We start from the raw sequence: 24,745 nt of genomic DNA on the forward strand, positions 1-24,745 counted from the left end.
TTTTGCTGTGGCTGTTTGTAGTTAGCGCCGCTTAGTTAGCCGCTCAACCGCAGCAGTATCGTGCAGATGGAGGGGCAGAGCGGACTTCACACTTGTTGATACCTCTCTGGAACTCCGGCTTGCTGTAAAAAAAACATCACAGGTACGGCAGTACGCCGTCTGTGGAAAAAGACAGACAGACTTCTATTAACGGACACACTGTGACCCACACTGTACATCTACTGCCAGACTGACAACTTGTTGGTTTGGGGTGAGACAGCTGAGAATGAGACAGCTGAAACCCGTGTCTTGCACACGTCTGTGCTGGTGGTTCTTGAAGCACTGACTCCAGCTGCAGTCCACTCTTTGTGAATCTCCCCCACATTTGTGAATGGGTTTTGTTTCACAATCTTCTCCAGGGTGGGGTTATCCCTATTGCTTGTGCATTTTTTTTCTACCTTCCCTTCGCCTCTCTACTAATGTGCTTGGACACAGAGCTCTGTGAACAGCCAGCCTCTTTAGCAATGACCTTTTTGTGTCTTGCCCTCCTTGTGCTATAAGTGTTTTTCGTCTTTTGGACAGCTGTCAAGTCAGCAGTCTTCCCCATGATTGTGTAGCCTACAGAACTAGACTGAGAGACCATTTAAAGGCCTTTGCAGGTGTTTTGAGTTAATTAGCTGATTAGAGTGTGACACCAGGTGTCTTCAATATTGAACCTTTCCACAATATTCTAATTTTCTGAGATTCTGATTTTGGGATTTTCATTAGTTGTCAGATATAATCATCAAAATTAAAAAGAATGAACACTTGAAATATATCAGTCTGAGTGGAATGAATGTATACATTATACAAGTTTCACTTTTTGAATGGAATTACTGAAATAAATCAACTTTTTGATGATATTCTAATTATATGACCAGCACCTGTATTTCCTTTGGTTGTGCCATGCTTTTTGGCCTGATCTACACACTCAACCTGAAGTATCTTCCAGAAGGTTTTGATGAACTTGGATGGCAACAAATTGTCCCCAAAGGTGCAAATAAAGATTAAGATGCGTCAGTGAGCTCACAAGAACAGTGCTGGATAGTTGAGCTTGGCTTGCTCATTGTTGTTGCTGTGCTTGGGGAATTTTTTGTTTTTATGTAACTGTTGATGTTGGAATTGTTCAAACTGATATTGGATACTCATATTTTAAACGCTTTGAGTATTGTATTGAAAAAAGGCTCTTTGAATGGCAAACAATTTTTTAAAAGATTATTTTAAAATTAATTTTAAGTTACTGAATACAGTAGAAATACTTATTCTGGTGGAAAACCTTTAATTTTTAATTTCTTTAGCCTTTATACTACCGTCAGGTTTACTGGAAAACCTTGTGCACTTTGCCATTAGACGATTTTTTTGAAATCTGTCAATAAAATTTTCCATTTATAGTTCTTGAATGTGTTGCTTTGTGATTTATTACAGGAAATATAATAACTAATTTGAAATGCATTATGTACATATAATACATATATGAACATAATGTTTATGTAGAAGTTTCCCTAAACTTTATTTTAGTACTTGAATAAACACGTAAGATTTATGTAGAAATTCCCTTAAACCTCATATGTAGTAATTGAATAAAGACATAATGCTTATTTATAGGTTTATATTAATTTAATCAAATCTGACAAAGTTATGTCATTTATTCAAACTGACTTAACATGATAGAAAAACATTGCATTACATGTCACCTTTTACATTGAACTTACGTAATAATATTAGATGAAAAATTTACATGTAATTAAAATACTTAAAGTCAATGTTTTAGGGATAATTAGTTTTTTGAGTGTACACATTTTGAATTAAAAAAGATTAATAAAACATCCACACTTTAAGAGAAAGAAAATATCACAACAACCTCAGAGAATAACAAACAGTCACTGTGATCTGGCATCTAGTGATCATTCAGTGATTCAGAAAAAGGAGACAGAAAAACTTGTTATTGGCCACATCCTCAGTAATCTTGTGGTACTGTGCAACTAAATACAGTGTGGCCACTTTTCCCAGAAAGCCTTTCAATAAACCCAAAGAAGATATATAGTGCAAACTTATCCAAAAGTATTACATCACCAAGTGAGTGAATGAATAAAACATCTGACACCAGTGAGCAGAGTGGGTTTCAACACTTAGAACAGATGAAATTAAACTTGTTATTATCCGGCTTTTTGAACCACTGATGTTGTCCTCCTCTGTCCATGGCTCCAGACATGCCACAGTCATCAGTCTTTTCCCCCTGTGCCCAGTTTGTATAGCTGACAACATCATTGCTGACCCAGAACCAGAAATCCAGAGTGCAGGTGTAGCGCAGTCCCAGCCAGACGAAATCAGTTGAGGCGTTCTTGGCTCTCTCTTGGACCCATCTCTGCTGGTGACGGTTAGTGATGGAGACCAGGTCACTGTAGTTCTCTCTGCAGTAATATGAGGCCTCCTCCCAGGTCTTACTTTCTTTGATCAGGATCACTTTATCTGTCATGGAAGAAACTGAGACAAACACAGGATCATACCAGCAGCTTTGTTCAGTTAGTTGTTGGGAACACTGGGATCCAATATGGATCTTCAATACTGAAATAAAATGTTTCAGGTTTAAGTGACTGCTTGTGTGTTTGGGGCTAATGACAAATATCTTTAAATATGTTAAGAACTTCTTAAGTAAGTGACATTTTATTTTAAAGGAAGCCATGTCATGCTCAATAATAATAAATGATCAATTAACCAATACTTTTAAAAGAAAGTAAAAAATAAACAGATGTAGCTTGTGTACATCATCCTGGACACAGTCCAGATGAAAAGACTGTGTTTCAACAAAATTAAAATAAAGTATAAATACTGTAGATTCAGACGGATTTTCCAACTGATTCCAGTTCAGCTCCTATAAGAGAAAACAGTTGAGACAGACGTTTGCAAAACTCACCGTCATAGCAGAAGAAGGGTTTTGTTTCATGCAGTCATCAGAGCTCCATTTTCCAGATCCATTTAACTCAGTCATGGCACATTTATTATCTGGCTGATTCAGATCCCAGTTTCTGAAAGAGAAACTGCTCCCATCTGACCACGTCCAGGAGTCTCTGAACAGGCCGATCCACACCCACATATCTTTGTTTACAGACTGGATGTCTACAGCGAGTTTTTGTGACATGTCTTGAAACTGCTTTAGTCCACTGACCAGGTCTGTGTAACGCTCCCTACAGTATTCTTGAGCCGCTGGCCACTTCTTCTTCTTTAATCAGATGGTATTTGTCTGTTGCATTATTTTCTGTGGAGTAAACAGGCAAACTTGCATGACCTTATAGTGTACATGTACGTCTTTTGAGCAAATACATATTTGCCATGCTAGTAGCGTCATGGCTCCGTGGATGGTAATGTTGGTTGAGACTGAAATCTCAAAAACAATGAAATGGATGGCCTTGAAATTTTGTGCAGGCATTTATGGTCATCACAGGATATATTGCAATAACTTTCATGATCCTCTGACTCTTCATCTTGCTCCATCATCAGCTCAACTTTTTTTCATCAGTTCAGTATTTTGGTTTACGACTAAAAACATGTAAAACTAATGACATTCCTTTCATCCTAAGCTGTGCTTTGTGTTTAATGCTAATTATTAAATCTAACATGCTAAACTTAGATGGTAAACATGGTGAACATTATATCTGCTTATTATCAGCATGTTAGTATTGATGTCAAAGTGTCAGGTGCGTGCTGACTTTAGCGTGTAGCCCATAGCACTGTAGTGCCTACAGCTTCTCAGAGCCACTCTTATTGTTGTAAGTAAATGAAGAGATGAGATATCACATCTGAAGATAATGTTATATGATCAAATATTAAATTTAGACAGTAGGGATAACACATATTCTCACCATCATAACAGATGAAATAACTCTCATGTCCACAAGACCCATCTCTCCAATTGCTATTCTTCTGTAATAACACACAGTTCTCTACTCCTCCATATCATTCGGTTCTCCCGAGTTCCAATTTGTCTCGCTTTCTTTGAACTCCACTCCTGGCATAGACCAGTGCCACGTCCTGTTGGATTGTGTTTGGTTGTACAGCCCAATCCAGGCTTCTCCTTGCTGCACTGTAGTGTCACTGAGTCTCTTCATGTCTGCCATGTTAGACACTGTGGCCAGGTCAATATAATTCTCTCTGCAATACTTCTGGGCTTCATCCAGGTCTTCTTCTCTCCAACAAAGTGATACTCATAGAGATGACATGCGAAGAAGGACCACTGACCTAAAAACAAAGGACATACTGTAGTGACTGAGCTGACAGCAAAAAATCAAATCCTGATTCACACCTACTACTTACTGTCACAACTCTGGACGTTTATCCAGCTTTTCCCTGCCCCCTGCCTCTTCCCCCTTGTATATGTGTGTTTGCATGTGTTGTAGGCACGGCTAACCTCTCCAGACACCTGGTTCAACTCCACATCTGACTTCAATCAGCTCATCAACCCTCAGGTCAAATACTCCTGCCACTTGTCACCAGATTGTCTCTGTGGTTCAGTGACTCGGTCTTGGACGATACTAATTCAGAGAACCTTCTCACTTAAACCTCTCCCTCCGTGTCTGTGTCTGCTTCAGGGTCCAGTTTTGTGATTTTACTTTTAATTTGATGAAAGAGTGAGCTGTTCAAATGTTAAACGAATGCATATTAGGTTGGTCAAATAATGTTTAGCTAAATAAATGGTATATGATCCACTTACCCATCAGAATGAGCAGAAACAGACTCCACTGCATCTTTGCTCTGTTAGAGGAAACTGATATTTTAGTGTGCAGAGAACCAAACACAATGACTTTACCAAATTGGGTCAGTTTAAAGAAAATACATGTGAACACTTAACTGTATGTCCAGATAAAATTAGGGCTGGGCATGTTAACGTGTTATTATTTTATTATTATTAGTTTGAAAGTCCGTTGCTCACTGGGTCTGAATACACATACAGTCAAACCATCGGTCACAGAACAGACTGTTTCTGCTGCTCCCTGATAAAAGATACCTGATGCTGATACCTGTTCAGAAAAAACAACATGAAAACTGGACTCTGATGGTAACTTGTTTTGACAAGGTAGATAAAAGGTAATGACCTGGCAGTGGAAAAGCTTTGGTTTAATATTTGATTTGATTACATAAATGTTTAAGTTGAGATTTACAAGAAATATTTTATTGCTACTGTGTGAAGGAATACTGCTGGTAAAATGCACATTATTTGATTAAAGTGTTATTGTCACATATTTTTACACTTTTGTGTATATAGCAGTACATTTAAATTAAAATTGCGCAATACACTACTTTAGAATTCATTATTTTCAAATAAATAAATCCTTTGGCAACCTGTCCATTCGCCTGGTGTTAGCTGGGATTGGCTCCAGCCTCCCGCGACCCTGTATGCAGGATAAGCGGTTGATGATGGATGGATGGATAAATCCTTTGTCTCTGAACAGCAGTTTGATAAGGAAGCAGAATAGAGGCAACTATGCAAACTGAGTTCAGATTCAGATTCATTCATTATTGTCCTCAGTGGAGGAAAGTTGTTTTCACAGTCTGTACAAAGAGCACCTTCAACATGAATACGACACACAAAATACCCATAGTACACATATGCAAATAATGTAAACATCATTAACTTGTCAGTGCAGTACAAAACTTTTTCAAAAGCGTGCCTTTTTGTAGAGCAGCTGTCTGTATCTACGGCCAGGTGGGAGAAGGGTGAAGCATGAGTTGAGAGGGTGGCTGGGATTTTGTACTATGGTAGTTTCTCTGCGAGCAGGGGCAGGATTAATGAGGGCTGGCAGGTTGGGAGTGTGAAGACCTATTATTGTCTAAGACCTATTAATATCAGTACAAACAGTGGTTAACTGTGAAATATCTTTTTGTAGCCCATGAAAATGTCTTTCAGTAAAATATAAATAATTCAAACAATTCTGGCATATTTTGTTTCTGTCTGGAGACATTTAATGTTCTGATTTTACAGGTACTGCCATAATTTCTGTTATTTTCCGTCAACCTTATAAGATACTGCTACAATTAAAGGCATTATGTATCAGGAGAGGGTGCGACAATAAATAAACCCCCAATAGAATAACACATAATTTAATTGTTCATTATACCTTATATAAGCCTAACGAAATAATTAGAATTAGTGTCTAGTGTCTACACCACAAAACTCACAAAAAATAGAATTTAAAAAATCGAGTGTCTTTTGTTTTGAGTCTAGGTTTAATTGAATTTTTGCATATTTATTTTAGAATAACACATCACCTAATAAAAAATACAGATATCTATTTATTAATTTTCACATTATTTCATTTATTTTCAAAGCATGCTGGAGACAGTAGGTAATGTTTTTCCAGACCTGAGTAGTGCTCCACCAAAAAGCCCCAAAAACCTGAACCTGAGAGGTAAAATCCAGGGCAAGAAAAAGTCCTGTAGACTCACAAAGCTGTGGGCGCACAGCTATTGAAGGATTATTGTATTTATTTGTCTTGTCCTGTTACTGTGTCCACCTTTTGTTAAAAATACTGAACATTGCACACAATTAGGTTTTTAAGAAATCATGTTATTATAAAACTGTGAAATCTACTGCAGAGATATAATATTGTGCTTCCACCTCTGCACAAACAATAAACGATATATTAAAATTAAACAACAGCATCATAACTCACATCTTCTGAGTCCTCGCAGCAGCTTCACTCTGGTGTCTCTCCTCATGTGCTGATGAAGACAACTGTCCAATATTGACCAGGGAGGTGCTCTCTTGTAGCCCCCTAATGTCATTTGAATAATGAAAAACACAAGTCTAAGCTGTCTTTCATAGTCAGGACAGGATCTACTGATGGCCAGAACATAATTTACATAATGTAAATTTACATCTTGAGGAAACAAAAGCACACTTCCCTGTTGACTGTCCAACAAACAGAAAGAAAGGTCTCGTTCCAAAACATCCACTAACAAGCAGAATAAATTTAAATCATGTTTTCTGCTTTGAATATACATATTTTTGCATTGTCAAAAGTTGTATTACATTTATTTTCATTTCTTGTATTCATACTCAAAAACATTGTAAACAATTGACTCATTTAAAGTTTATTTATCTTTTGATTAAAGCAAAACAGTTTTCCAGTTAAAGTCCATTTATTTGACAATGAATGGGTGTTTGGCTTCGGGTGTTCAGTATATTTGTACAAGTGTGATCCAAAGTACTAGACGTCTAAATGGCTCAGTAACTGTTCACATTGTTACTGTAAATTCTGCAATGTTTTATTGTGATTATTTGTATTATCTATGTAAATTTTACACATTTCCTAGTTTGCTAATAATAGCATGTTCACTTACATTTGTGTTTAAATACAAGGTTCATGGTGTCAAATTCAGCTTAATAAATAATATATCTACAGATACAGAACAAAGTAAACACCTTAACCAAGTAGTTTCTTCCAAACTCTTACTCTGATCTTTCCCCAGTTTAACTAACTACACTTGATTGTTAACTAAACCAAAGAACCGTCAGCATATGAATCATTTTTCTAACACATATGGATATTCAAAGGTGACACAACAAACAACTTATTTTGTCATTTTGTTTCGTGGAGTAGGACACATTGTTCAACATATCAGGTGGCTGCTTCTTCACACAGCTAAAATACAGGTTCTGGTTATCAGATCTCCTAATGTTTTAAGTGTGTACACTCTCAATATTATTTTCTGAGACACAGCGTTTCAAAGTGCAGGTAACACTGTGTGTGTGTGTGCAGAGAATAAGTTTGTATTTTTTGTTCTCCTCTCAGACAGCATATTTAATGTTTACAAGTCTAGACAAAACTAGAAGAAGAGTTGTGTTATGTACAAACTGGCTAACCAAACCAAACAAACTGGTTAATCTCTTGTTAAAATGCAGAACCACTTTACATCAATAATATTATCAGTCCTCCACTGAGGAAAATGTTATTGAGCAGCCGATAAGTGCCCATGCACTTTATTTGTTGGCAATTTGTAATACGTGTCTAGGATTAAAAGACAGGGGGGGGCCCCAGGCTATCCGTAACTTACACTTGCGAAATCTTTGCACTCACATCTTTTGTTACTGTATTAGAACTACACTTATGTCAACAACCAGTGAAGAAGCCACGATGTCAACAAATAAAAAGCAACAAAAAAAACTACGTTCTTCCATTTCTCCTCTGTTGAAGTTACTGTAATGTTACATGGGGTTTGGAAGCACAAAAAAAGTGGGTGCATCCTTCTCCAAGATTTTATAGATCTCTCACTCTCTCTCTCTCTCTCGATAGATAGATAGATAGATAGAGATATATACATAGTTTGTTTTAAAAATTTCAAACTAATTTGGATGTTTTCACAAGCTCATAATAAACCTGCAGCAGTTTAATGTTTTTTTCCCTTACTGTACCGAAAATAAACCGAACTGTGACTTCAAAACCCAGGTACATACCGAACCGAGATTTTGTGTACTGTTACACCCCTACTGTGTGTGTGTGTGTGTGTGTGTCTGTCTGTCTGTATGTAGTAACGTTGCTCTGCAGCTCAGCAGTGATGAAAGGCAGCCTCCTCCAGGGTCCTAGAGCCTGACGACATAAGGGATTTAAATTGTGAAGCAGAGGAAACAACCAGAAGGATTATTATGAGCCAATAAATACAAATTATATTTGTATTATTCTATTGTATCATTATTTTTGCTTTTCTTTGTTGAGTACACATCTGCACTATGAAAAAAGGAAAAAGAAAAATAGATCTAAATCTAATGATTATTTCTCTTCTTATTATTTGGGGGGCTTAGGACCATGTTAGGGTGGCTTCAGCCCCCCTAAAATATAAGAATATTTTATCGTTTTTAAATAGCTGGCTACTTTAAATAGACCTGCGTGGAATCGCTTTCGCGAAAATGCAAACCGCTATCTTTCGTGAAAACGTTAAGCAAGAATTCCTTCAGCAAGTTCATTTGAAGCTCACACAGGCTATAAGCATCAGAGGTTGGAAGTTGACAAACAACCCCTTGATCAGTAATTAAGCATGTAGTCTTAATATCAGGAGACTGACACCTCGGCAGTTCATCATGTTATCAAAAACAACAGTGGATATCAGTAGACCAAAGCATGCACTTGTCACAGCAGATTTTGAACGCCTGCAGCCTCCCCTGCTGTCATAAATCTAGATAACAGTTGAATAAGGTATGCATAGTCTCAGTGCCTACTGTCAATGCTCCCACAGTGAGCTTGTTACTGCATTCATGATTACAGCACTTCTAAGTACAAAATAAGACACATCTCGGTAATGTTCAAAGATTAAGAAGTAAGTTAAGGATAATTATAAACTGCCTAATAATGATTAATGCTAATTAAGGACAATAAAATGATTAAAAATGATGAATTAAGAATGATTACTTATTAATACTGATTAAAGATAATAAAATGATTGATTACAAATGATGAATTAAGAGTGATAAATGATTACTACTAATTAAGGATACTAAAATTATCAAAAATGATGCCCTGCCCTCTCCTGATCATGCTACTTTGACCAAAAACCTCACTTTGTGGAATAAGTACTAATACTAATAGTACAAATACTATATTTATGTATGTTTTGTAACACAATTTTCACTAATTCTGCTTCTACATTTTAACTTTGCTGGTGTTTTTGATGATGCCTTGCTGTGCTCATTCACTCTGCTCCCAGAGCACACGTGCCTGCTTGCACACACACACACACACACACACACACACACGCTACTGCCTCCAGGCAGTTAGACACAGAGAGGAGCACACACACTCAGAGCTACAGAGTTTCAACATTGTGATCTTAACTTTACACTATAAAATAACACTTTAAATGATGACAATGCAATTAATGATAACAATTTAGGCTGTTATGTTCTACAATTATTCTCAACAGTACGTGTGGCTGACTGAGGGAGTAAATATGAATCTTTCAAATGTTGGCACACAGGAATTTGTTTTAAAACTGTCACAGCCCTCATCACACTGTTTATGTTGTAAAGTGCATTTAGCATTCTAGTCAGAAATGTAACATACTGTATGTGTTTAAAAGCAGGAGCTGGAGCTAAAAAAGCTTTTTCTATTTACAGTTAGGATTACATATTGGTTCTGTAAATCTGTAAATGTACTTTATTTGTCACATACACATACATGTGAAACATAGCGAAATTCATCCTCTGTATTGAACCCTTCCCTGAAGGGAGCAGTGGGCAGCAACTGTACAGCGCCCAGGGACCAACTCCAGATTGAAATGCAGTGACTTTTGCACAGTGCACTGACTGGAGAACCTACCTAACACGTTTTGATAGTGGGGGAGTGCACCCGGAGAAAACCCACGCAGACACGGGGAGAACATGCGAACTCCACACAGAAAGGCGGAGACAACTGGGGTTCAAACTAAAAAGTTTAGTATCATAAAATACAAATAAAAACACACCGTAAGTAGAAATACTGCAGGTTGTCCCAGGATAATCAAACGCTCTATTGTAATTAATCTTTAGCACCAAATATAGTAGGCTATGTGTCCTGAGAAACAAAGTAGAAGCGATCTAAATACAAAAAAAAAATGCAGGTCCATCTGTGGGCATTGAAACAAACTATTTGCCATCAACGAAAATTGTGAAGGTGAGATAATAGAACGTGTTTAACAGGTTGTCATCCTGCAATTTTTGTGCAATTGAAGCTGTAGTTACTTCAAAACATGCAGCTTCTCAGATAAGAGATGTTTGTCGAGCACCAACTCTGAGGCTGTTGGCGTTGAAAGGAGTATGAAAAGAGCGCACCTTCCTCTTGTTCATCCACTTCACCAACCAATCTGTGGCATCAAGTTACAGTACATAGGTTGGAACATATTCAAAATAATTACATTTACATATATTTAAATGTTTTAAATCTAAATTGAATAAAATTAATTTATATATAAATATATTTTGAAATATATTCAACAAATATTTACATATATTAATTGCACTTATATGTAAATAAGTGTAGTTCCTTATCTATGCAAATACAGTAATGTGTAATATCTATGTATGTTTCAACTCCTGGAATGTTAATATATATATGTAAATCTATTTTTAAACATATATTCAAATATTAAATTTATGCTCCTTTTTAGTATGTCACATATATGTAGATAAGCTTAAATATGTTTCATAGAATATATTCACGTGTTTTTTCACACTTTGTGAAAAAAAATCAGTTCTCCATATATGTAAATACATTCATTTTATTTACATTTATTAATTTATAATATAACCTCCCCCCATGAACAGTTAGCAGGCATTTAAAAACATTTTCCAGACAAATCAAATAGATCCAGTTGATATAAACTACATTTGCTTGCATTTGAACATTGAATGTTTTCAGAAGGTACATGGCACACTTACTACTACACATACACAAAAAATGTGTGTACCAAAAATACACAGACAGTATTGTAGCATGTCTACTTATGATTTTGACGTATGAGGATTAATACAAATTATGAATTTTAATATTTAGAGAATATTAATTCATAAAGCTCTCGTTTCACGGGGCACCACCGGGTATATAATTCACCCAGAGTCTCCGGACCTCTGGGTAGCATTTTAATAATTACACAGTTATTCACTAGTGATCAGTTAGTTAATAATCGCTCAATTATCTTAAATCAATCAGTCAGTCTCATATCGAAGTGGAAAGAGACTTGGAGTTAGACAATACACACACAATTCCTGTGATTACGGTGAAATTTATTAACTAACTAAGGGTGAATATAAATGCGGGTAAATACACATCAAAGAAATAAACAATGGCTAAACAATGAGAATGTGGAGGTCTATTGTGGGGAGAATTTTATTCCTACCGGCAGCTAGTGAACGCAATTAGATGATAACTCAGTTAAAATTGTCTAGGAGTTTTAAGGATTAAAGATACTGGATTAACAAACTATTGGACCCCACTGATCACAGAATGCCTTGGTTTGGTCTTACTGCTTGTAGTTTCTCCCAGCCGAGTTGCTGGTCGGCGACCTCACGCTGGCGGAGTTACGTGCGTTCTCAGTTAGGACGGCTTAAAGCCGTCGGCCGGTCGCTTTCTCTGCCAGGGAATTGCTCCGGAGGTCCGTCTTGGTCGGCTTATTGAAGGAAGCTGGCAGTGGGAGTTTTTTATAACCCTGGCTCGGGTTAGAGGTTTGGTCGTCCTCTGTTACTGCTGGCGGGCCCACGTGGTTGGGTCCGGCTTCGGTGGGAGCAGTGTAAGTTAGCTCGACGAATAAAGTTTAAAAAGAACTTGGTCGTTCTTGAATCAAAATAGTGTAACTTGACGGTCTGATAACTTTTAACAAACAAAACCAAAGAAAATAAAAAGCAAGTAAGTTGCTAGAAACGAGGGAAAAGCCGAGGTCACTGCGCTTCGCGTGTGTGGCTTGAAACTAACAAAGGGCCTTCGCTGCACCGCGTCAAACTTCTTTGGGGGCGTTGCCGGTGGGAGAGGGAGCGTGGTTCCCAGAGGGCAGTCCTTTGTTCCCCTGAGGGCTTGTTTCTGGTTTCCTAAGAGACTGTCTTTTTTTTAAAAACTTTTAATATGTATATTCAAAAATCTATTTGCGCGTATTGTAATCAAATATCTTCCCACAATCAAACCTTAATTGTCAAACGGATATACCGTTCTTAGTTTTAAGCATTTGATAAAAGGGAAAACAACTGTCAGTAGTTCAACCTTAAGGTTAGCATTTCCTAGGAATCACATCAGATGAGAGGAACTTAACTAGCTTCCTGGATAATGTTGTATGTTAGACGTTCCTTAGAGAATATAAGCAAGATACACGAATGGCATCAGATTATGAACAGGTAAATACAGAGTGACATTTATACATTAAAACAGCATTTCAGAACGATGGCATGTAATACTTATTTTGTCCATTTGGAGGAGCTCTGGTTACATGAGGAGTAGATATTCAACTTTGAGCTTGTTGACAAGTGAAGTAATAGAAGCATTTACAAATCTAACCCCTTTCCAATTGCAAGAAGATTCTACTGTAACATTGTGAAATGGGAAGATGTCACTGTGTGTGAGATGGGATGTAACAATGAAACAACGCTACCTTTAGGCATATGTCAAAACAAACAACACCACCAGTTAGTAAACTTACTAATGATAGCTTTGACCTTTCATGGATCCAGGGCATCTCTTGCCTCTTCTCCAGATGTGGCCTTGGATTTTCCACCTAAATATTAAAAATAGTAATAATTTTAGGAGTATTTCAGTATTTCAGATGTGTTGGTACATTATCCTTAGTATCTGTAAATACCTCTGAGGTTCCTTCAAAGAAGTGTGTCCATGTCAAAGACACCTAGAAGGAGACATCTGACCATAGCAGTAGACGTATTAGCATATGAAGCCGCCCTCTGTGCACTTCTGTAAACAAACTCCCCTGATCCTGGATGGATTTCAACCTAATGGTACAACAATAGCACAAATTACTAACTCTGCTGCTCATCTCTCCATTCTGAATATTTTCCATTTGATCTCAGGAATTCTCAGATATCATTGGAAATCAATGCCGCTGAACTACGAGGACTGTTACTAAAATTTCCCACAATCCATAATATCAATGGGCTACTAACAATTTTCACTCACATCCTGTGTGAGCACGGTAACACAGTGGTTGGCTAGCTTTCTCTCCTCATTTGTCAAAGGACATCTACATGACAGGTGTTGTCAGAAGAACAGCATATAAGCCAGTGCATAGCGAGTGTGTGAGAAAGCGAGCGATAGAAAGTGAGCGGAGCAGATGAAAAGATTAGCAGTACGTTGTCAGTTTGGCAGTAAATATATGGTGTAGGTCACAGTGTGTCAGTTAAATGCTTCAGCTTGCTTGCTTCAGTCTGTTGTTTCCCAGCTACTGGTAAATGAAGGCGGTTAGCGCTAGCAAAAATCTCCCCTTCTTCCAGGGTTTCTGCAGGTTTTAAGACTTTTTAAGACCATTCCTAGACCTATATCACAACATCAAAAAAAGAAAACGTGCAAAGAAAATGCAGTAACAAAATTACTTGCAAAGTAAATAAATGTACTGTATTGTAATGTAACAGTACTGAACACAGTAGGGCGATTGCTTCTATTTCATATCGTCTGATCATGACTACTTGAGATCACTGATTGGCGATCTGACCGCCAGGGGGCGGAGTAGCAGCAAGCAAGTCAGTGAAATGCCAGCACGGAAGAAAAAGGCTTATTAGCTTTAAGGGAAACCCCCAGAAACATCTGTAAATGCACAGTACAGTGTTTCGCACATAAACACCGTGTAACTGTGGCGCCGCGTGGGGCTGCACGATTTGGAGAAAAGGTCATGTTGTGGACAATATTGCAATTTGCGATTCGATTATAATGGAGCACATGGTACTATGAGTCTGCTGAAATCAGTATGTTGAAAAATGCACAAAATACTGACTTTGCACTGCCACAACACTTTTTTACACAACACATGTACGGGTCTTCAGCCCAGCAGTTCAGGTGATGCTGAACGAAGGAAGCAGCATGAATTACTGATGTTGGCATTAAAGTTAAAACATGCTGATGCAGCTATTAAAGACATGCTTAAGGTCATTAATGCAGTTAGTGAAAAACATGTGTCCACATCCAAGTACTGTTTCTACAAAACCTTCGGTGAAGTCAGAAAACATTTTCAGCTTCATCCAGTTTGTAGACAGAGCTCCATTGTGATGCAGTCTGATGAGAAATTTCTAAATGTAATAACTGTGTGGAGAAACATGACTTTGTAGCAAACCTAAATTTAGTTATGCAATTTAATAAATTTATGAAAATTGATACCCAGTTATGAATATTATTATTCATAAAATCAAACCAGATTCCTCCTTAAGGGCACCACCGGAGTTGTTATAATCCTAGAGTCTCCGGACCTCTAGGTAGTTTTAATAATTATACAATTATTACTAGTGATCAGTTAGTTAATAATCGCTCAATTATCTTAAATCAGTCAGTCAGTCTCATATCTAAAGGGTCAATTCTCTTGGCAGGGACGTAGAAATAGGCAACACACACAGTTCTTGATTATATTACAGTGAATTTATTCTCTAACTAATGTGATAAAAAGATTGGTTGAATACAGGGAAAATAAACAATTGCTGAACAATGAGCTTGGAGGTTTGATTGTGGGAAGCATTTGACTCATACAGCATAGAAGAGCTAATGAAAGTAAACTAACGCTATGGGTTTAGGAGTTAAAAAGGGAAATCTTCTGATCACAGAATATGTGTTAGGTCTTACTGCTTGTCGACAGCCTGCTTTTGGCCTGTTGCTGGTCCCACGCTAGCTGCCGATCCTGGCTTTTTGCTAGGGATTCTCCGGGGTTTTCCGTGTCTGATTGAAAACGCCTCCTCCGTCTGGCAATTCGGCGGTTTCCTTCGTTGTAGCTGGCGAGACCACGTGGCTTGGTCTGACCTCGGTGAAGTTGGCTCGACGAAAAAGGCTTAAAATGGAACTTGTTCGTTCCTGAATTAGTCCAGTGTGACTTAACGGACTGATAACTTTAACAAACAAAAGAAATAAAGAAAATAAAAACAAACTGAAGGGCAGATCGATGTCTCGGCACTTCACGTGTGTAGCTTCAGGCGAAACAAAAGGCCTGTTTCGCTGGTCGACTCTGAGGGCGTTGCCTGGCGCGGCACGCCAACGCGTGCAGAAGCGTCCAGAGAGCCGAGCAGAGCAGCGGAGAGAGCAAGGAGCGAAGAGAAGAGCGCGAGAGAGGTCACGTTTCGCTCTTTTGTTGCCTGGGGCGTGGTTCCCCAGGGGGCGTCTCAGTTTTCCCGAGGGACTGCCTTTCTAAACTTAATGTCTAAAAGAAATCTATTTGCGCGTATTATAATCAAATATTTTCCACAATCGAACCTCAACGGTCAAACGGTTGTACTGTTCTAGGCATTTGGTAACAGGAAACAATTGTCACATTATTGGTCAGGATATTTATACATTTAACGGCATTTCCTACGATGGTATGTAATACTTATTTCGTCCACTTGGGGGAGCTCACCTTACATGAGGAAAGCTTAGATTAATCCAAGATCATCTCTCTTTAGGAACTGGGAAAATTGTTGATTCTTTAAATTCAAGCCGGCAGTTAAGAGTATAGTAAAAAAATTCCTTTGTCATCATTTCTAAAGGAATTTTGTAGGAAAGTATTATGAACAAGCATTGATTACATTAGATGAAGGAGTGTCTTGCTGAAAATAAAAACACTGCACAAGTAACTTTCTTTTCAGCACTAATATCAACAACAGATAGCAACAACATGTTAACATAACTACTCAAATAGAGGCAAACGTAATCAAGTAACTAAAGATTTAATTAAACTTAATTAAATGCTTTCAGTCTTTGGCAACTTCAGTCTTTGGCTATTCAAAGTTCGGCTGTCCTGGATTATGTCACTTGGGTGAGACAGGGGTTTTCTTTTTGGATGTGGTAATAAAACAAAGAATAAGGTCAGTTGCCACGGAAACATGTGTGGGGAGGACCAGTTTTGATAGGCTGTTCAGGGAAATGCTAATGGCTGGCTTGTGTCCCTTTGTCAGTTTAACAGTCAGGCCCCACGTTATCAGCTTCGGAATCAAAAAGGTGCCAGTTTTATGGTCGGGATAGCACTTAGAGAAAGCAGCTTTGACCCCTCCCCCTTCTTCTCTGGGGGAGGAGAGAGAAATTTGGAGTAGCTCCAAATTTATTCAATATAAAATGCACAAATCCACACCGTTGTTCACTACAACTTGTACACGAGAGATGGAAACTTTTTTATTGAACTGCCCCTGGAATCCCAACTCAGAAAAATGATAGAAAATGATGAAATTCGTGCACACATTGTAGCACCTGCACCAAAGACTTCTGCCTGTGACATCTACGATGGGCAGTTGTATAAGGAAGCGTTAACCAGTAAATGCCAGAGTAGTGTGAGCCACCTATCACTAACTTTTAGCTGCGATGGCACGCCACTCTATAGTTCATCAAAGTGTAGTATTTGGCCCTTGCTCTCTATCATTAATGAACTTGACCCAGCAGTAAGATCAAAACATGTCATGCTTGCCGGCTTGTGGGTCGGTGATAAAAAGCCAAACATGAATATGTTTCTTGAACCTTTTGTGAAAGAATGTGTTCACTTGCAACAGGCTGGCTTCAAATGGTCTGTTGGACATGTAAAACACACAACTAAAGTGTTTCCTTTGGTGCTAGTCAGTTAATCTGTTGTCAGGCCACTTCTACAAAATTTCAAACCATTAACTGGCTGTTCTTCTGCGTTCATTCTGTGTACTGAGAGGAGTCATGGTACGAAAAGGGCAAACAAAAGTGTGGCTTAAGAAGTCACACTCAAACCATCAAGTTTGCTGAAAGAGCACTGGGGAAGTCCACTCCTGTAATGGGTGTTAAAGGACTTTCATATCATACATGGCTGTGTTGCGAGGTCCTACGCTAACCTGTGGTTCTGCAGTGAGAACAGTGGAATGCCGTGGCATATTGGAAGGTCAGTCTCAAAAGTGGATGATGGACTTTGCAGTACACAGCTCCCCCGTGGTGTTTCTGGAATCCCTCGATCCATAACTGAAAGGCATTTCTGGAAAGCACATGAGTGGTACATGTGGTTGTTCTTATACAGTGTACCTGTGTTAAAGGGCACACTCCCTGAAAGCTTCCTTGTCCACTGGCTAAACCTTATCAAGGGTGTTGGTTTGCTCCGCTTGGAATCAATCACTTCACAAGAGATCAAAGAGGCTGAAAAACTGCTCAACACATTTGTACAAGAAGCAGAGGGACTTTATGGTATTTATAACATGACATTCAACATTCATCTTTGTCTGCATCTGCCGCAGAGTGTTAAAGATTTTGGGCCACTCTGGGCTCACTCTGCCTGTGTTTGAAAATTACAACAGACAACGGCTTGAGATGGTAAAAAGCACACAGGGTGTAGCTTTACAGATTTGCAAAACCTTTCTGCTAGAGAAGGCACTTCCAGTCTATGCTAAATCTTTGATGGGTAATGCCAACTTTGAGGTCAAAGACACATTTGACATTTTAACTACATCCAAGAAGTCAGTTCAAATGGTTGAACAGTTTGAAGGAGTCACTGCACTTGGCAGACCACAAAGGAAATTGCTAGAACGTAACAACTATCTGGCACTTGACGCTCTCGTGTCAATTACTATGATAGAGTAGTAGTTGATGGTGAAATAATACATGCTGAGAGTTATGCCAGGGAGACCAAGAGAAACTCTCAAACTGTAATCCTTAAAGATGATGATTCTTGGTGAGAAAGTTTATCTTTGCAGATTTAGGAGTCGGAGGCACGTGCTATGCCAATTGGTAACGTTTTTCAAAAGCAAAAGCACAGTTTAATCACATCCTTAGGCAACCCATGCCATTTTGTTGCTTTTGATAAAACTGTTGGCCGTCTGACAGCCATTCCTGCCAGTAAGATTCAACAGAAAGGCTTATTTGTGTCTGTACCAACATTAAAGGTGAACTACATTTTCAGAAAAATATAGAATATAATTAGACTTATATTTGTATAAATGTTTTGCTTTTGGTTCAGGCTGCAGTTTGCTTGATATCTGTAAGCTCATACTTTAAGATGTTGTAGCCTATTTGGATAAGATTTTACAGCTAGTTGTGTTTTTGAATGCACCGGTTGAGATCATTGTACAGTTTTAAGAGTTTAAGCCTGATGGGGTTCTGAAACGAATCTCAGCACGATTTTTGCACGCAACTCTACCAGTCCTTCCTGTCAGACGACCACACCGTCTCAGCACAGATCACGGATTGTCTCTCAGCCATATCCACATGGATGAAGGCCTGCCACCTTCAACTAAACCTCTCTAAGAACTCTTGGTCATCCCAGCCAAGTAATCTATCCATCATAACATCAAACTAAAAGTTGGTTCCTCAGCGATCACTCCAATTATGCATTTGACAGCATTTACATTAGATATGTGCATCCAGAGTTGGTGGGACAAAACATTTTCTGATACGACGCCTTTATCGCCAAGACAACATCATTTTCCTGTGTCATCCAAGCCACTGTTTTCTGATGTTACACTACAGTTAAAGTTTGTTTAGGTACAAAAACAATCGTGGAAAAAAGAGAGCACCACTCCATGGTTCAACAGTTTATTTAACCTCAGAGAAAACTGTTTACATAAAAATGCAAATATATGACCATCAAAGAAGACATTTGAGATTTCACATAATATGACCCCATCACCAAATCTCTACCGAAACTTAAAATGTTTAATATTAAATATATAGAGGCAAACGTAAAGTATAGTATACTGTGGATGTCTGTATTTATTCCTATTTTCTCTTGAAAAGATATAGATAGGAAAACAAAATACACATTTTGAATTATAGAAGGACGGACGATTAATAAAAGATCCACACTTTAAGAGAAAGAAAATATCACAACAACCTCAGAGAATAACAAATAGTCACTGTGATCTGGCATCTAGTGATCATTCAGTGATTCAGAAAAAGGAGACAGAAAAACTTGTTATTGGCCACATCCTCAGTAATCTTGTGGTACTTTGTGACTAAATTCAGTGTGGCCACTTTTCCCAGAAAGCCTTTCAATAAACCCAAAGAAGATATATAGTGTAGACTTCTTTAAAAGTATTACACCACTAAACACAACATGAGTGAATGAATAAGACATCTGACACCAGTGAGCAGAGTGGGTTTCAACACTTAGAACAGATGAAATTAAACTTGTTATTATCCAGGTTTTTGAACCACTGATGTTGTCCTCCTCTGTCCATGGCTCCAGACATGCCGCAGATATCAGTCGTTCCTCCCGGGGCCCAGTTTGTATAGTTGACAACATCATTGCTGACCCAGAACCAGAAATCCAGAGTGCAGGTGTAGCGCAGTCCCAGCCAGACGAAATCAGTTGAGGCGTTCTTGGCTCTCTCTTGGACCCATCTCTGCTGGTGAGGGTTAGTGATGGAGACCAGGTCACTGTAGTTCTCTCTGCAGTAATATGAGGCCTCCTCCCAGGTCTTATTTTCTTTGATCAGGATCACTTTATCTGTCATGGAAGAAATTGAGACAAACACAGGATCATACCAGCAGCTTTGTTCAGTTAGTTGTTGGGAACACTGGGATCCAATATGGATCTTCAATACTGAAATAAAATGTTTCAGGTTTAAGTGACTGCTTGTGTGTTTGGGGCTAATAACAAATATCTTTAAATATGTTAAGAACTTAGTAAAGTAAAGTAAGTGACATTTTATTTTAAAGGAAGCCATGTCATGCTCAATAATAAATAAAATGATCAATTAACCAATACTTTTAAAAGAAAGTAAAAAAAATAAACAGATGTAGCTTGTGTACATGTAGCTGTGACACAACCAACACGACCGTCATCCTGGACACAGTCCAGATGAAAAAGACTGTGTTTTAACAAAATAAAATAAATAATAATAATAATAAATAAAGTAAATACTGTAGATTCAGATTTTGCAACTGATTCCAGTTCAGCTCCAATGGGAGAAAACAGTTGAGACAGACGTTTGCAAAACTCACCGTCATAGCAGAAGAAGGGTTTTGTTTCAATGCAGTCATCAGAGCTCCATTTTCCAGATCCATTTAACTCAGTCATGGCACATTTCTTACTGCCTGGCTTATTCAGATCCCAGTTTCTGAAAGAGAAACTGCTCCCATCTGACCACATCCAGGTGTCTCTGAACAGGCCGATCCACACCCACATCCACTCCTCTACAGACTGGATGTCTACAGCGAGTTTTTGTGACATGTCTTGAAACTGCTTTAGTCCACTGACCAGGTCTGTGTAACGCTCCCTACAGTATTCTTGAGCCGCTGACCACTTCTTCTTCTCTTTAATCAGATGGTATTTGTCTGTTGCATTATTTTCTGTGGAGTAAACAGGCAAACTTGCATGACCTTATAGTGTACATGTACGTCTTTTGAGCAAATACATATTTTTAGCCATGCTAGTAGCGTCATGGCTCCGTGGATGGTAATGTTGGTTGAGACTGAAATATCTCAAAAACAATGAAATGGATGGCCTTGAAATTTTGTGCAGGCATTTATGGTCATCACAGGATATATTGCAATAACTTTGATGATCCTCTGACTCTTCATCTTGCTCCATCATCAGCTCAACTTTTTTTCATCAGTTCAGTATTTTGGTTTACGACTGAAAACATGTAAAACTAATGACATTCCTTTCATCCTAAGCTGTGCTTTGTGTTTAATGCTAATTATTAAATCTAACATGCTAAACTTAGATGGTAAACATGGTGAACATTATATCTGCTTATTATCAGCATGTTAGTATTGAAAATGTCAAAGTGTCAGGTGTTAGCGTGCTGACTTTAGCGTGTAGCCCATAGCACTGTAGTGCCTACAGCTTCTCAGAGCCACTCTTATTGTTGTAAGTAAATGAAGAAATGAGATATGTCACATCTGAAGATAATGTTATATGATCAAATATTAAATTTAGACAGTAGGGATAACACATATTCTCACCATCATAACAGATGAAATAACTCTCATGTTCACAAGACCCATCTCTCCAATTGCTATCCTTCTTTAATAACACACAGTTCTCTACTCCTCCAATATCATTCGGTTCTCCCGAGTTCCAATTTGTCTCGCTTTCTTTGAACTCCACTCCTGGCATAGACCAGTGCCACGTCCTGTTGGATTGTGTTTGGTTGTACATCCCAATCCAGGCTTCTCCTTGCTGCACTGTAGTGTCACTGAGTCTCTCCATGTCTGTCATGTTAGACACTGTGGCCAGGTCAATATAATTCTCTCTGCAATACTTCTGGGCTTCATACCAGGTCTTCTTCTCTCCAACAAAGTGATACTCATAGAGATGACATGCGAAGAAGGACCACTGACCTAAAAACAAAGGACATACTGTAGTGACTGAGCTGACAGCAAAAAATCTAAATCCTGATTCACACCTACTACTTACTGTCACAACTCTGGACGTTTATCCAGCTTTTCCCTGCCCCCTGCCTCTTCCCCCTTGTATATGTGTGTTTGCATGTGTTGTAGGCACGGCTAACCTCTCCAGACACCTGGTTCATCTCCACATCTGACTTCAATCAGCTCATCAACCCTCAGGTCAAATACTCCTGCCACTTGTCACCAGATTGTCTCTGTGGTACAGTGACTCGGTCTTGGACGGTACTAATTCAGAGAACCTTCTCACTTAAACCTCTCCCTCCGTGTCTGTGTCTGCTTCAGGGTCCAGTTTTGTGATTTTACTTTTAATTTGATGAAAGAGTGAGCTGTTCAAATGTTAAACGAATGCATATTAGGTTGGTCAAATAATGTTTAGCTAAATAAATGGTATATGATCCACTTACCCATCAGAATGAGCAGAAACAGACTCCACTGCATCTTTGCTCTGTTAGAGGAAACTGATATTTTAGTGTGTAGAGAACCAAACACAATGATTTTACCAAATTGGGTCAGTTTAAAGAAAATACATGTGAACACTTAACTGTATGTCCAGATAAAATTAGGGCTGGGCATGTTAACGTGTTATTATTTTATTATTATTAGTTTGAAAGTCCGTTGCTCACTGGGTCTGAATACACATACAGTCAAACCATCGGTCACAGAACAGACTGTTTCTGCTGCTCCCTGATAAAAGATACCTGATGCTGATACCTGTTCAGAAAAAAAAAACATGAAAACTGGACTCTGATGGTAACTTGTTTTGACAAGGTAGATAAAAGGTAATGCCCTGGCAGTGGAAAAGCTTTGGTTTAATATTTGATTTGATTACATAAATGTTTAAGTTGAGATTTACAAGAAATATTTTATTGCTACTGTGTGAAGGGAATACTGCTGGTAAAATGCACATTATTTGATTAAAGTGTTATTGTCACATATTTTTACACTTTTGTGTATATAGCAGTACATTTAAATTAAAATTGCGCAATACACTACTTTAGAATTCATTATTTTCATTGTTACACTTAAGATAATAATGCGATTAAAAATTTTAATCGTTGCCCAGCACTAGTTAAAATAAATAAATAAATCCTTTGGCAACCTGTCCAGGGTCTACCCTGCCTTTCGCCTGGTGTTAGCTGGTATTGCTTCCAGCCTCCCGCGACCCTGTACGCAGGATAAGCGGTTGACGATGGATGGATGGTTAATCCTTTGTCTCTGAACAGCAGTTTGATAAGGAAGCAGAATAGAGGCAACAATGCAAACTGAGTTCAGATTCAGATTCATTCATTATTGTCCTCAGTGGAGGAAAGTTGTTTTCACAGTCTGTACAAAGAGCACCTTCAACATGAATACGACACACAAACTACCCATAGTACACATATGCAAATAATGTAAACATCATTAACTTGTCAGTGCAGTACAAAACTTTTTCAAAAGCGTGACTTTTTGTAGAGCAGCTGTCTGTATCTACGGCCAGGTGGGAGAAGGGTGAAGCATGAGTTGAGAGGGTGGCTGGGATTTTGTACTATGGTAGTTTCTCTGCGAGCAGGGCAGGATTAATGAGGGCTGGCAGGTTGGGAGTGTGAAGACCTATTATTGTCTAAGACCTATTAATATCAGTACAAACAGTGGTTAACTGTGAAATATCTTTTTGTAGCCCATGAAAATGTCTTTCAGTAAAATATAAATAATATAACACATCGGGCTGGGCCAATAACAAAAACACCGGTACAATATAAGGCAATACAACAATTCTGGCATATTTTGTTTCTGTCTGGAGACATTTAATGTTCTGATTTTACAGGTACTGCCATAATTTCTGTTATTTTCCGTCAACCTTATAAGATACTGCTACTATTAAAGGCATTATGTATCAGGAGAGGGTGCGACAATAAATAAACCCCCAATAGAATAACACATAATTTAATTGTTCATTATACCTTATATAAGCCTAACGAAATAATTAGAATTAGTGTCTAGTGTCTACACCACAAAACTCACAAAAAATGGAATTTAAAAAATCGAGTGTCTTTTGTTTGAGTTTAATTGAATTTTTGTATATTTTTTTTAGAATAACACATCACCTAATTAAAAAATACAGATATCTATTTATTAATTTTCACATTATTTCATTTATACATTTATTTTCAAAGCAAGCAAGAAAAAGTCCTGTAGACTCGCAAAGCTGTGGGCGCACAGCTATTGAAGGATTATTGTATTTATTTGTCTTGTCCTGTTACTGTGTCCACCTTTTGTTAAAAATACTGAACATTGCACACAATTAAGGTTTTTAAGAAATCATGTTATTATAAAACTGTGAAATCTACTGAAGAGATACAATATTGTGCTTCCACCTCTGCACAAATAATAAACAATATATTAAAATTAAACAACAGCATCATAACTCACATCTTCTGAGTCCTCGCAGCAGCTTCACTCTGGTGTCTCTCCTCATGTGCTGATGAAGACAACTGTCCAATATTGACCAGGGAGGTGCTCTCTTGTAGCCACCTAATGTCATTTGAATAATGAAAAACACAAGTCTAAGCTGTCTTTCATAGTCAGGACAGGATCTACTGATGGCCAGAACATAATTTACATAATGTAAATTTACATCATGAGTAAACAAAAGCACACTTCCCTGTTGACTGTCCAGCAAACAGAAAGAAAGGTTTTCTGCTTTGAATACACATATTTCTGCATTGTCAAAAGTTGTATTATATTTATTCAATTTGTTTTCA

General features: G+C 38.1%; 2 protein-coding genes and 1 long non-coding RNA gene across 3 annotated transcripts; all 3 read right to left on the reverse strand.

Annotated features, from left to right (window-relative positions):
- Positions 1-1,616: 1,616 nt before the first annotated feature.
- Positions 1,617-2,956, reverse strand: LOC119913311 (C-type mannose receptor 2-like). Its single transcript, XM_038732715.1, has 2 exons — positions 2,933-2,956; positions 1,617-2,502 (listed from the first exon to the last, which is right to left on the reverse strand). Exon 2 carries the CDS (start codon positions 2,492-2,494, stop codon positions 2,141-2,143), a length of 354 nt encoding a protein of 117 aa, XP_038588643.1. The 5' UTR covers positions 2,495-2,502; positions 2,933-2,956; the 3' UTR covers positions 1,617-2,140.
- Positions 2,957-4,188: 1,232 nt separating this feature from the next.
- LOC119913312 lies at positions 4,189-6,781 on the reverse strand. The gene is made up of 3 exons (XR_005446434.1): positions 6,687-6,781; positions 4,727-4,767; positions 4,189-4,254 (listed from the first exon to the last, which is right to left on the reverse strand). It is a non-coding gene; the product is annotated as an uncharacterized LOC119913312 (long non-coding RNA).
- Positions 6,782-19,165: 12,384 nt separating this feature from the next.
- On the reverse strand, positions 19,166-24,502 carry LOC119913309 (macrophage mannose receptor 1-like). Its single transcript, XM_038732713.1, has 5 exons — positions 24,414-24,502; positions 22,409-22,449; positions 21,558-21,935; positions 20,592-20,939; positions 19,166-20,094 (listed from the first exon to the last, which is right to left on the reverse strand). The coding sequence occupies exons 2-5, from the start codon at positions 22,440-22,442 to the stop codon at positions 19,748-19,750; spliced, it is 1,107 nt and encodes a 368-aa protein (XP_038588641.1). The 5' UTR covers positions 22,443-22,449; positions 24,414-24,502; the 3' UTR covers positions 19,166-19,747.
- Between the last annotated feature and the right edge of the window lie 243 nt (positions 24,503-24,745).

The sequence above is a fragment of the Micropterus salmoides genome, unplaced genomic scaffold, assembly GCF_014851395.1.
Source record: "Micropterus salmoides isolate LMB-PRFRI ecotype aquatic unplaced genomic scaffold, ASM1485139v1 Ms_hic_scaffold_2, whole genome shotgun sequence".
NCBI lineage: Eukaryota > Metazoa > Chordata > Actinopteri > Centrarchiformes > Centrarchidae > Micropterus > Micropterus salmoides.

Coding starts and splice junctions, on each gene's coding strand:
- LOC119913311 (XM_038732715.1), bottom strand. CDS start 2,494: ATGACAGATAAAGTGATCCTGATCAAAGAAAGTAAGACCTGGGAGGAG.
- LOC119913309 (XM_038732713.1), bottom strand. CDS start 22,442: ATGCAGTGGAGTCTGTTTCTGCTCATTCTGATGG. Junction 21,936..22,408: donor GTTTCTGCTCATTCTGATGG/GTAAGTGGATCA, acceptor CTTTGTTTTTAG/GTCAGTGGTCCTTCTTCGCA. Junction 20,940..21,557: donor TTATTTCATCTGTTATGATG/GTGAGAATATGT, acceptor TTTACTCCACAG/AAAATAATGCAACAGACAAA.